Genomic DNA, 13,357 nt, shown 5'->3' on the forward strand with positions numbered 1-13,357 from the left:
AGCACCCAGAATCCTAATGCCAACAGGAATGTAAAAGGTGTCTGGAAGCAGGTACTTCAGATTTAAAATTAACTTCAGAGTACTGTGTGGATTTTGTATTAACAAGCATTTTAATCCTTTATGTTCTTCGGGCAAGATGGTACAAGAAGAAAAGGGATGAAGATCAAAGGAAAGAGACAATTGAGAGAGACAGGGAAAGAGACAGTGACAGAGAGAGAGAGACAGACTTTATGCTCTATTAATTGTGTGCCAAAGAATTAAGTTTAGGGACTCATGATTTTTAAAAATCACATATTTCTAGGACAAAGCTTATGTTACAGATGAAATAATAGATGGAGCATTAGACTTGGAGACAAGACACTTCCTAATGGTGTGAGCCTGGGCAAGTCACTTAATCTCTGTCAGCCTCTATTTTCTAATCTGTAAAAATGGGGATAATACATAATAACACCTACTTAATGCAGTTGTTCTGAGTAGCAAATAAAGTAACATATTTGAAGGGCTTTGCAAACCTTAAATAGTAGCTACTACCACTACAACTAGTAATAGAACTACTACTATTAGTACTAACAGTACTATGAACTATTGCTACTACTAGTAGTACTATTACTATTGCTGCTGCTGTTAGGTTACAGAGAAAATGAATGAACATATATATTTACATGCTCTAGTTGAGATCAGATACAATGAAGTTAAGCTATTTGTAATACTACTACTCTGGAAGATTTATTTAATTTAGACTGTGTGGGTTCTTTCCCTTTTTGTGTGTCCTAGACCCCATTAGCAGTATGGAAAACCTACAAACCCTTTTTAGAGTAATATTTTTAAATGCACAAAATAGATAGTATTACAAAGGAAACAAATTTTGAAACAGAGATATAATTTTTTTTCTCATCCAAATTCACTATTTCTCAGCAATCAATCATAGACTCATTTTGTGTTCAAAGAAACCAGATTAAGAGCCCTGGCGTTAGAGATCTGAGTCTTCTTAGTAGGGGAACATGCTATACAAATAAGATACTTGCTAAAATACTGGAGTGACAAATTGTTCAAATAACAGAAACATCTGAAACCATGTCAAACAAAAGATATGAAACAAATGTGTCCATCCACATTTTCCCAAGTGACTATGCTTCCACTTGAGAGACTTTAATTGATCAAGCAGAAAGTCCAATAATAGTTCTTCTAGAAGGACCTTTTGAAGGTCAAGTGTAAAGTAGAGAAGACTTAGATTTAAGTCCCAGAGCCAACCTAACTTGGGTAAGTTATTTCACTTCTCTGCCTTGGTTTTCTTTACATGTACTTTCAAGATTTTGGAAAAGAATCAAATGAAATACTTTGGGCCCACTTATTCACTGAAACTGACAAAGGAAGTAGAAATAATGTATTGTTCACAGAGAAGATTTACAGAAACAAAAAATGCTTCATTAGCACATTCCAGCCAGTCTTAATCTATTGTCCTCACCATAACCCACATACAAATTGTCAAAGTCTCACCCTGATTAAAAAAAAACGATTTAAAAAATCCATCTAACAAACAAAAATCTATTTCATGCTTTGCAACTGCATTGTGTGATGTGAACGTATTATAATTACTGCTAATTTTTAGTAGTCATGGATGAAGCTGATACGTGAAAATAAATACCCAGTGACCAAAATATAAGATCATAGATTTAGAGGCTGGAAAGGACCTTGGAAATTATCTGGTTCAACACCCTGCCTTTACTGATGAGGGAATAGAAGTCAAGAGAGTTAAGTGATTCACCGAAAGTCACACAGATTGTAAGTGGCAGAGCTGAGATTTAACCTGAGCTGCCTTTCACTAAAAATCTAAGAACTCCAAGGGACAAGTAGGTTTTGTTTATTTCTATATTAGAGCTGGTCACACATTTCCCTTATTAATAAAAAACGATCTTGTTATTGCTTTGATACTTCACATATATTAACGCATTTGAATCTCACACCAATTCTTCAGGACAGGTATAATTATGCCTGTTTTCAAGATGAGGAAACTGAAGTTTAGAGATGAATAATAACAGCTAATATTTTTTGTATTGCTTTAAAGTTTGCAAAGGGCTTTGATCATATTATTTCATTTTTTCCCTCACAACCAACCCTGGGAGGTAGATACTATTATGATCCCCATTTTACAGATTTGAGGAAACTGGGGCAAACAGAGGTTAAATGACTTGCTTGGAGTCACACAGCTAGAAAGTGTCTGAGGCTGGATTTGAACTCAGGTCCTATTCTCATACCAATGGGGGAGGGCAGGGAGAGACAAAATGCAAAAACACTTTGGACTCAAAACAATATTTCAGAGGGAAGGCCCTGGCACTGGGAGGATAGGAGAAAGTGTGGGATTAGGAAGGTAAATAAAATGGGATTTTAGCTGGGATTTGAAGGAAGCCAGGAGGCAGAGACAGGGAAGGAGAGAACACTCTTGTCATAGGGGATAGCTGGCGGGAAAGGGATTGGGTCAGCAGATGGAGATCTGTGTGTGAATAATAGTAGGAAGTGTTTACGGAAGGAGGTAATCGTAAAGGGTAAGAAGGGGCCAGGTTGTGCAGGGCTTTAAAAGTCAAACAGAGAATTTTATATTCGATCCTGGAGGTGATACTGAAGTTTAATGAATGGGAGGGTGTGTGTGTGTTGTGTGTGTGTTGTGTGTGTGTGAGGTGAGAGAAACAGAGAGAGAAAGAGAGAGAAACAGAGAGAGAAAGAGAGAGAGAGAGAGAGAGAGAGATATGGTTAAACTCATCCCGTTCACTTTGTCAACTGAATAGAGGATGAAATGATACAAGGAGAAACTTTAGGCAGAGAAACCAATCAGAAGGCTATTAATATGGCAGGTATGACTGAAGCATATTTTTTCATTTTCTTTATTTTTCTTGCTTTTCTGTGATATGGCTAATACGGAAATACGTTTTGCATGATTTCACTTGGATAATTGATAACTTTGCTTGCCTTCTCAATGGGGTGGTCACAAATTTTTTTTTAAAAGAATGTTTAAAATAAAAAAATAATAAATTTTTAAAAACAAAACAAAAAAATAACAGAAAAGAAAAAAAAGATCCAGAAAAGGAGACTAAGAAAGAGTGACGGGGGGCAGCTAGATGGTGCAGTGGATAGAGCACCGGCCTTGAAGTCAAGAGGACCTGAGTTCAAATTCGGGCTCAGACCAAAAACACTTGATACTTACTAGCTGTGTGACCCTGGGCAAGTCACTTAACCCCAGTTGCCTAAAAAAAATAAAATAAAATAAAAAAGAAAGAGTGACAGGACAGGTAGGAGGAAGACCAGGAGAAAGTAGTGTCACAAAAACAGAATGAAAATGGAATATGAAGAAGAGCATTCATAGGGTTAAAGGCTGCAGAGAAATCAGGAAGGATGAAGATTAAGAGGAGCCATTCAATGTGACAAGAAGATCACTGGTAACTTTGGAAAGTTTCAGTTGAATGATAAGGTCAGAAACTAGACTGCAGAGAGTTTAAGAGACACTGTAGAAGTAGAGGCACTGTAGACAATTTTTTTCAAGGAGTTTAGCTATGAAGCGGGGAGAGATAAACAGGTTAGAACCCTGGAAGGTCATATCCAAGTTGGAAAGGCTTTGCATAATTAGTATCCATTATACTAGGTAATTTGGCTTTGAGTGAATATTTTGGTATTGGAATTAATGGCGAAGTCTCTATATGTCAGAGGCAAGACTTGAATCTGGGTCTCCCTGACTCTAAGGCTATCTTTCTTTCAACTATTCCATGTACCCTCACAGATGGATCATTGGTCCTACCCACTAGCATTTTCTCACTTCAATCCGTCCTTCACACCATGCCTGATGAACTTTTCCAAAATCTAGATCTGATCATCTTGTTGTACACTTCAGAACTCTTCAATGGCTCCATCTGTGTCAATTTGAATACCTTAGCCCAGTTTGGGCTTCCATATCTTAGCTCCAGCATCCTTTTTAGACCTCTCTCACACAGCTGCCTTCTAGGTATACTGGGCTGCAGCCAGATCAGACCAGTTGCTATTATGTTAATGCGTCCGATGCTGAACAAGATATATGTAAACTGCTTAGCACAGTGATGGGCACGTGACAGGTGCTTAACGAAGACTTGTTCCCTTCTTCCCCTCCCCCAGTGCTTTCCCAGCTATGTACCTTAGCTCACATTGCTACCTGTGATTAGAATGCAGTCTGCCTATCCAATGAGCTTTCCTTCAAGACCTTGGTCGAATTCCCTCTCCGAGAAGACTTTCTCGATGTCCCCAGTTAGAAAGTGATCTCTCCCTCTTCAAGACTCTTAGTGCTTTATGTCAGCCTGGAGTCAGGAAGACCTGAGTTCAAATCTGGCCTCAGGCATTTACTAGCTGTGTGACCCTGGGCAAGTCACTTAACCCTGCTTGCTTCAGTTTCCTCATGTGTAAAATGAGGATAATCACTTACCTCTGTTTGCCTCGGTTCCTCATCTGTAAAATGAGCTGGAGAAGGAAATGGCAAACCACTTCAGTATCTTTGTCAAGAAAATCCGAAATGGGGTCACAAAGAGTTGGACACGATTGAAAAACTACTCAACAAAAACTGTACTGACTTCCCAGGGTTGTTGTGACCATCAAATGAGATAATAATTGTAAAACACTTAACACAGTGCCTGGCACATAATAAATTCTATATAAAAGATAGCTATTAGTTAACCTCAGTTTGCCTCCTTTTTCTCAACTGTAAAATGGGAATGATAACAGAACCTACTTCCCAGGTTTGTTGTGAGGATCAAATGAGATAATATTTGTAAAAAGCATTTAGCACAATACCTGGCACATAGAAGGTACTTAATAAAAGCTTATTCCCTTCCCCTTTCAGAATAAAGTTCAGAATCCTAGTTTGGCTGAGGATGAAGATTGGAGTGAGGGGAGATACTGACACTCTTGGAATTGCAGAACCTCTTTAAAAGTTTCTTCCTCTAGGAGGGGATTTGGTAGTAGCAAATTTGCTGCAAATGCTTCAGCCCCAGAGGTTGCTCGTTTGTCCTTTGTCCTCAAAGAAGACTATGACATCAGGGAGGTTATGCCATAGCAAGCAAATGAATTGAAGTGAGGGAGGGCTGTGCAAAGTCACCAGCTTTACTCTCTCCTCTGGAACCTTCTGGGTCCAGTGGTCAGATATGGATCAGGACGACTGGAGATGGCCCTGGATGCAGCAGGGAACCTTGACCCTTTCAAGTTAAGGTCTTTAACAGGTCTCAGTTTGACTGAGGCAACACCCATTTAGTGATTGAGGTTTAATAAGAATTGAGGCAGAGAATGGCCTAGTCAAAACTTGAATGAATGAATGAATGAATGAATGAATAAATAAATAAATAAATAAATGCATTTGATCTGGGAGAGAAAGACCCTCAGGGTTTCTGGCCAAAACAGAAACAACTGCTATTTACATTTAATCAGGATCCAAACAATGACCAAGTAGGGCTTAGCCTGGAACCTCCAGTCAAGCAGTAAATGAGAGCCAGAGTAATTTGGAGTTAATAAGGAAAAAAAATGTTTCCAAGATTAAAATTTACATTCCCTTCAGCCAGAGCACCCACAGTTAAGGACTATCCCGAAGCCTTACTTAACAGTATGATAGAAAAAACAAAGAAGCCTTGGGCTCCTCTAGGAAAGGAAATAATTCAGGAATTTTAAACCTTGAGGTCTTGTTTTACTTAAGAGGAGAGGAAACTGCTTATAAGAAAAAAAAAACCCAAACCCCCAAAGATTTTAGACAGTTTGAATTGTTACAAAACACCTAGTAACTTAGGGGATTAACATGAATGTGAAGTACATGGTTAGAGAGGAATGTTTAAACACTGTAAAATTTCATATCACCACATTATCAGAGGTTTCCTCATAAATTCCAGTGCCAAAAGATTCACCCAGAGCCAGGTTCTAATTGGTGTGGTTGATGGTATACTTAACTAGAGAGTCAAGAAGACCTGGGCTCATTAACCTCTGCAGCCTCAGTTTCCTCATTTGTTAAATGGGATAAAATAGTTATAGTACTTGCCTCAAAGTGTGAGGATCAAATGAGTTTGTTTACTAAGCTCTTACTATATGCCAAGTGCTGCATTAAGTACTTTATAAATGTCTGTAAAACATCAGTCATGTTATCAGCTTTATTCTTCATGCATACATTGCATGACAACAGAAATTTCAGGACTGATTGGACTACACATGATGATGTAGAGTTATCCCTTCCACATCTCAATTCTTTCCATCCTGGTTTTGATATATCTTGGGTCAGCATAACAAATTAAATGGAAATTTTGGGGGAGTTTTGCAGAAACTGCAAAAGACACAGAATCTATGTCCAAATGCTTAACCCAAATTTTACAGTAAGGTACTATAAACATCCCACAAAAGAAAAAGAAAAATAATTCAGACTTCTCTGGTACAAAGGGAGGGTCAAAAAGTTTTGGATTTTCCAGACCCAGGGATGCCTCACTCCTAAACCATGTGATACAGAAGGGATAATAACTGTGCAGGGAACCACTGTCCTGCGATATGTAAGGTAATGAAAAGTAAAGACATTTTGTAAAGGGTTTGACACATTTGAAAAAAGAGATAAAGGTCAATGTTGCTCAGGGGTATCTTTCCAAGGACATTTCCCCAGGTTATGGTTCACTTAGACAATGGTCATAAGACAATGAAAGATCTGTGTGCATGCATACAGTGGTCTCTTGAGATTTTAAGGGTTAGGAATTTATAGTTTTCTTATCTGGGTTCTGGGGAGATTTCTAAGGGTCTCAAACAGTTTTACACAACTTTCTGGCTCTAAATTTACTCAGTGAGGGCAAGAATTTAAGGTGCGACAAGGACTAGAGAACAGAAATTTCTTTTATATCTTATATAATAGTCATTTCAGCAACTTGAATGTTAATTCCCATATTGGTTTTATGATGATTTATTCATTTTAAGGATTCTTTCATTTCATAAATTGCTCTATTGACTTGATATAACAAATCACATGCAAGAACCAGTCCTAGTTTTTGGAGTTAGTAGATGAAAAAAAATGACAGTATTTTCCCCTTTAAAGCTTACTCTCTAGTAGGGAGTCTCAAGCAATCAACAGTACTTATTAAATGCTAGGGACAATATAAGGTCCTGGGGATACAAAGAAAACAGTGCCAGCCACCCTCAAGAAGCTTATATTTGAGGGCATACAATAATATTATATATATATACTTGATAATTAATATAATATAATATAATGTAATATAATAATAATAAGACAATCACACAAAAAAATATAATACAAGTTGACATAGGATTAAATGTATCCAAGGAGTGAAACGGTGACATAAGAATGGAGCTGAATTGAGCTAGACCGAAAAATAATCCAAGCACCTTAAAGGCTAATCTTTTCAATGTTCCTGAACCCCAAATTCTAACTTGCTGTGTTGAAGGGGGCCCTTCTTCCTATTGGGGAATTAATGCTTGCCCCATACCATCTATTTCTGATTCACTATAGCCAATAAAGTCTCCTAGTTGGCTTCTGGGACGAGGTTCTCTCACCTTCCCTACTTGGACAGGCTTAGGGTGGCCATATTAAACATTTTATTTATTAAGCTGAGTACAAGGAAAGAGAGGTTCCTTTGATTGTGCAACTTGGCAGTCAGCTCCCCTCTCTGGAGCTCTGAAGGTCCTTTCCAGCTTTGAAATATGGTGATCCTAGGATCTGGGATCCTGGCTTTATAACTTAAAGCTGTGATGGGGAAGATCTGAGGCTGAAGACCTAGAGCTTGATTTTTTTGAATGGAAACAGGGAAAACAGATTGGAAGTGATTTAACAGAGTGGCAAGGGTACTCCTTGAGATCAGGGACCATGTTTCTTTTACTCAACAAATATTTATTAAATAGTGCCTCTTCAGTACAACACACTACAGGGGATAGAAAAAAATATATATTTCTGTATCGAGATATAAATTGTATATACATATGTACATATGTACATACAGTTATCCCTTCTACATCGTGACTTTCCCACTTGTGGTTTTGATATATGGTGGATAGGCATAAGAAATGAAATAGGAATCTTTTGGGGAGTTTTACAGAAGCTGCAGACAACACACAAAAGCCAGAAGATGACACACAGAGCCTATGATCAAATATGTAACCCAAATTTTACAATAAGGTACTGTAAATACTCCATAAAAGAAAAAGAAAAAAGTTCAGATTTCTCTGGTACCAAGGGAGGGCCAAAACACTTTACATGGATTTTTCTGATGAGGGGGGAGGTGCCATGCCCCTAAAACCTTCCCCATGTGGGAGGGATAACTACACACATATATACATATATAAAATGTCATGAATTTAGTACCTTTCCCCAACTCTATGCTCACTACTTTAATGAGATTCTATTTTTAGACTTGCCTCTAATTTTGGCCTGTGGCTTTCTTTCTTAGGTGAAAACTCCTGTTTCTACAGAGCTTCAAGGTTTACAAAGCACAACCACTCTGGGAGATAGGTGGCATGATATTTTCCAGATTTTCCCATTTTCCAGATTAGGAAAACTGAAGCTCTGAGAGGTCAATTGACTTCCTTGTGATCTACGTAGCTAGCAAATTATCTGTGGAAGGATTTAAACCCTGTGTCTCCTGATTCCAAGCCCAGTGCAAATCTACACTATCCTTCCTGTCAAATAATATCTTTTTAAAAATAAATTTTAACTAGATCTGAGGTTTAACTGGTGTGAGAAACTCCTGATCAAGAAACTCCCTCTATCAATTCAGAGCAGTATCTACTCTTCAACTTATTATAGTAGAGAGTTGCCTGGGACCACTGATAAGTTATTTGCCCAGAATCACACAGCCAGCATGTTAGAGGTAGGATTTGAACCCAAGTCTTCGAGACTCTACATTTAGTTCACTATTTTTTTTGGGGGGGGAAGGCAATCAAGGTTAAGTGATTGCTCAGGGTCACATGGCTAGTAAGTCTCTGAGGGCACATTTGAACTCAGGTCCTTATGATTCCAGGGCAATGCTCTATCCACTGCACCACCTAGCTGCCCCTACCAATATTTATTTTTCCACAACAGAATATCTTGCTAGCAAAGGACTGAGGATCTGGATTTCTCTTTCTTTAGCCAGTCACATCTGAAAGTGTCAGCTGTTGTTTCCCTTTACATGATAATCTTATCCTTTGACCAACCACAAGGGTGTACACAAGCCAAAAAGAAAAAAAAGGGTCTGGCCCTCTTTTCACTGTAAATGTGGTTTGATAGCAAGCCAGTTATCAGAAGGGACAGTTCACTAAAGGAAAGAAATCCCCAGGTTTTATCTCATACAAACACTTTTCTATTGAAAACAAAACAAAAAACCCAAGTTTTTTGTTACTTCAAAACCAAAACAACTTGTAGATGAGGCTAGAAAAACACTGGTTAATTCTAGCTAACTCCCCCATTTGTTGTCAAATAAAAGTTTGGAATATTATCATGGTCATTTAAACTCTAGAGAGGGGGGAAAAACATTTAACCAGAGTCAAGAAATGTTCTCTTGGGAATCCCACTTCCACAATTTTATACTGTGCTAGAGAATAATCCCAACATGGATTATTTAGCAACAATGCTGCTGAAATAAATAGATAACATTATACATATAACCTAGTAGTTTTAATTTGTATTACATAGTCCTATGTTTACATAATACTTTACTAACTTTATTTTTTATTTTTTTAGGCAATTGGGGTTAAGTGACTTGTCCAGGGTCACACAGCTAGTACTTGGAGGCCACATTTGCACTTGGGTCCTCCTGACTCCAGGGCCGGTGCTCTACCCCCTGGGCCACCTAGCTGCTCCCTACTAATTTTATTTTTTAAGAACAAAGTTATCTTAAAAAATTTTTTTTGGAGGGGAGAGATATTGAACTTATAAGATCCTCAAATACAAAAAACCCAAATACAAATTTTATGCATACAGAATTTAAAGTAAGAAGGGACCTTAAGTCCAACTGTCTCATTTTACAGATGAAGAACTGAAGCCCAAATGTCTTGGCTAGAAGCACTCATGTAATAAGTAGCAGAAGCAGACTCAGCAGCTAGGTGGCAAAGTGGAAAAAGGGCAGGCCCTGGAGTCAAGAAAACCTGAGTTCAAATCTGGCATCAGACACTTTCTAGCTGTGTGACCCTGGGTAAGTCACTTAAGCCTGTTTGCCTCAATTTCCTCATTTGTAAAATGAGCTGGAGAAGGAAATGCTAAACCCCTCAATATCTTTGCCAAGAAAACCTCAAATAGGGGCACGAAGAGTCAATGACACAACAAGCAAAAGCAGAATTTGAACCCAGGTCTTTTGACTCTAAATCTAAGGTTCTTTCTGCTGTACCATATCTTCCCCTACAGAGTGAAGAGCTCATGGAAAAACACACAAATACTCTAATAAAAAACTTGGTTTTAATATTAAACTTTGACATTTATTTTTAGGGTATTAAGACCATCAATTGGGTTAAAGACATTATCAATACAATGGTCTGATTTGTGGGAGCAAAACAATTGTGGGTTCTAATCCAGTAAGTTATAGTGACATTTGTGCTGGCTTTGGAGTTGAGAGATCTGGGTTCAAATCTTGCATCAGATATGTATTGTCCATGTGACCTGGGGCAAGTAAGTCCCTTAATCTCTTTGGGCCTCACTTTATTCATCCTTGAAAAAAAAAAAGATGTGAGGCAGCTAGGCGGCACAGTGGATAGAGTACCAGCCTTGGAGTCAGGAGGACCTAAGTTCAAATCTGGACTCCAACACTTACTAGCTGTGTGACCCTGAGCAAGTCACTTAACCCTGATTCCCTCCCCCCCCCCAATGAACTAGATGGCCTCTGAGATCCTTTCCAGTTCTATCTCAATGATGCTTCTGATGCTACCAAGACCTGGGCAGCCTTAGGTAAATCACTTATAATCTATGTGCTTCAAATTACCCTTACCCTTACAAACTATCCTTACCTATAGAATTAATGATGCTAATATGCCAAAAGTCTATTTCAGAATAGTTTAGTGGAAAGAGCACCAGTCTGGGGTTAGAGAACCTGACTTTGCCACTATGTGACTTTTAGCAAGTCATTTAACTTTTCACTGGGCTTCAGTTTCCTTATTCATAAAAAACGAGGGAGTTGCAATGGTTTTCCTCTGAGTTCCCTTTCAGCTTTAAATGAGTAATCCTAGCAGTAAGTAAAAAGCAAAACTATCCCCTCCCCCAATTCTATCAATGCAAGGTATACACCATTATGTGGCCCTTGCCATTATAAATAGGCTATTCTAAAAACAAGTTTTGTGGAGCACATTAACCACATAACTTCCCATTCTGGCTTCCTTGAATAATTTTTAGGACATCAGGTTAATTAAGTAATACATGAAACAGGAATAGTGCTGACATAAATTAATCTATATTCTAAATTTAAACAGGAACTGAAAGTTCGAGTTCCTTTTCATATCAAGGGTTCTATTAAAATAAGCCAAGGAAAACAAAACAAGTTATTGGTTCGTTTGCTCCACTGGGAGAACTTCAGCAAAAGAACTCAAGATACTCTGATTAGAGCAGTAGAAGGTACCAACCAGAGGGAACTGAGCCACTAATATCTTTCCCCAAGACAACTAACAAGAAACATTTTACAATTTAATGCAAACTACAATTTCGTTTACAATATTCATTCTTGTCAAGTTGGACCAGATCGATTCCCTTTTTGGAGACAAAGGATGGGACAGGGTTTGGAACGGAGAGAATTTGAAAGGATGAGAGAGAAGGATGAGTGTGGTAGACTCCTACCTGCCACTGATTTCCCAATACTGTGTAAGTGAGTTATGGAATCGTGGGTTTGGGCAACATTTTCAAAAAAGCTTCCATCTCTTCCTGGTGGTGATATTTGAAGTCCAGCGCCGCCACCAAAGGCACCAAGAATCCCACACACAGGTACAAAGGAAGGTCCATGTTCTAGGATGAAATTGCTACAATGAATTAAAAAAAAAAAGTCAGTCTAGAAGGGACTGGGGAAGAGGGTAAAAGTTACCAGCCCTTTGCAAAGATCGCGGGTCACGCTAAGAGCATCATTCAACAATTCACTTCAGTTCCGTTCAATTCAATTCAATTCTGCTCCATTCAGTTCAGTTCAGTTCAGGTCAGTGCAATCCCATCAATCCAAATTCAATTCAGTTCAATGAACTTTTTTCCCTGCTCCATTCTCCGCGACCTTACAAGTTGGGTTCAAGAATATCCTCCACCCGCTTCACTTCACGAGTGAGCGTGGGGAGCTAGCTGGCACTGCCCCAGCAGTCTTGGCCTCCCGGACCCCGCAGCCCCCCGCAGTCCCCCGCAGTGCTCCCAACAGCTGCAGCAGCTGCGCCCTCACCCCGGCCCAGGCGCTTGCCGCCCCTGGAGCAGCAGCTGCTCCGGGACACCTCTTGTAGCCCGGGGACTGGGAGAGTCGGCCGGCTGGCCCCGCCCGTGGCTCTGAGCGACGTCTCCATTGTCCAGTCAGGAGCTCCGCCGCCAGGACTTTCTCCTCCCTCTTTCCCTCCCCTCTCCCTCCTCTCTCCCTCATACACACCTCTCCAGCCTTCTTCCTTCTTGGTTCCTGGGGCTCGTGGGCGCCTTCTGTCTCACCTGTGCAAGTTTCTGCAGGAGCCGGGGGAGGAGGAGGAAAAGGCAGCCGAAGGGCTCCGTGCTGTCATGCATAGGCAGCTTGGCCCCAGTCCTGCGCCCTGGCTTGCGCTGTCCCGGGCCACACCACCGAGATAGATGCCTCCCGCAGATTTCCTAACGTGTGTGTTTTTGCAGCGTGAGGAAAGAAGCCAGCAACCTGGTTGGATGTGTGTGGTCCTCGCAAACCCCATTTATCATTGCTGGGACTGGCGGGGACCGGGAGCCAGAGGGACACCAATTGGGGGGGCTCCATGAACTCAACCAGTCTTCCTAGTGACTGGTAAAACTTCACTCCATTTTCCAAGAAACATTAGTGCATGTTCCTGACTCGCTTAAGAGCAATTGCTGCATGGATCCTAGAAATTTTTTGTAGCTATCTCTTTGTCTCCTAAAGGAAGCATGCTGACCACCTCCGTAGGACAAAACCTAGTAAATTGGTTCAATCCTAGAGCCCGCTTCACGATTCTCAAGTTTCCTGGAACCTTTCCTAAATTTAACCTAAACAAAAGTCCCCCTACCTCGCTCTGCTATTCTACTGAATATTGTTGCAATAGCCCAGCATCGTAAAATTTGTGTGTAAGGTATAGCAAAATAAGAAGTCACCTTCCAAATGTGCAAAATGTGAGGGTTTTATTTTTTTTTTATATTTTACTATACTCTATACACAAAATGTTTTGCACATTCGGAAATTTTTTTTTGGTAGCG

General features: G+C 39.7%; 1 protein-coding gene across 1 annotated transcript in view; it reads right to left on the reverse strand.

Annotated features, from left to right (window-relative positions):
• The window catches only part of CPM (carboxypeptidase M), a 78,614-nt gene extending 66,262 nt beyond the window's left edge, over positions 1-12,352 (reverse strand). The window contains 2 exon segments of the mRNA XM_020990226.2: positions 11,780-11,839; positions 11,842-12,352. Coding sequence (XP_020845885.2) covers positions 11,780-11,839; positions 11,842-11,941 — 160 coding nt within the window. The 5' untranslated portion in view covers positions 11,942-12,352.
• Positions 12,353-13,357: the final 1,005 nt, after the last annotated feature.

This window comes from Phascolarctos cinereus, unplaced genomic scaffold (assembly GCF_003287225.1).
Source record: "Phascolarctos cinereus isolate Bilbo 61053 unplaced genomic scaffold, phaCin_HiC Scaffold_1;HRSCAF=81, whole genome shotgun sequence".
Taxonomy (NCBI): Eukaryota; Metazoa; Chordata; class Mammalia; order Diprotodontia; family Phascolarctidae; genus Phascolarctos; species Phascolarctos cinereus.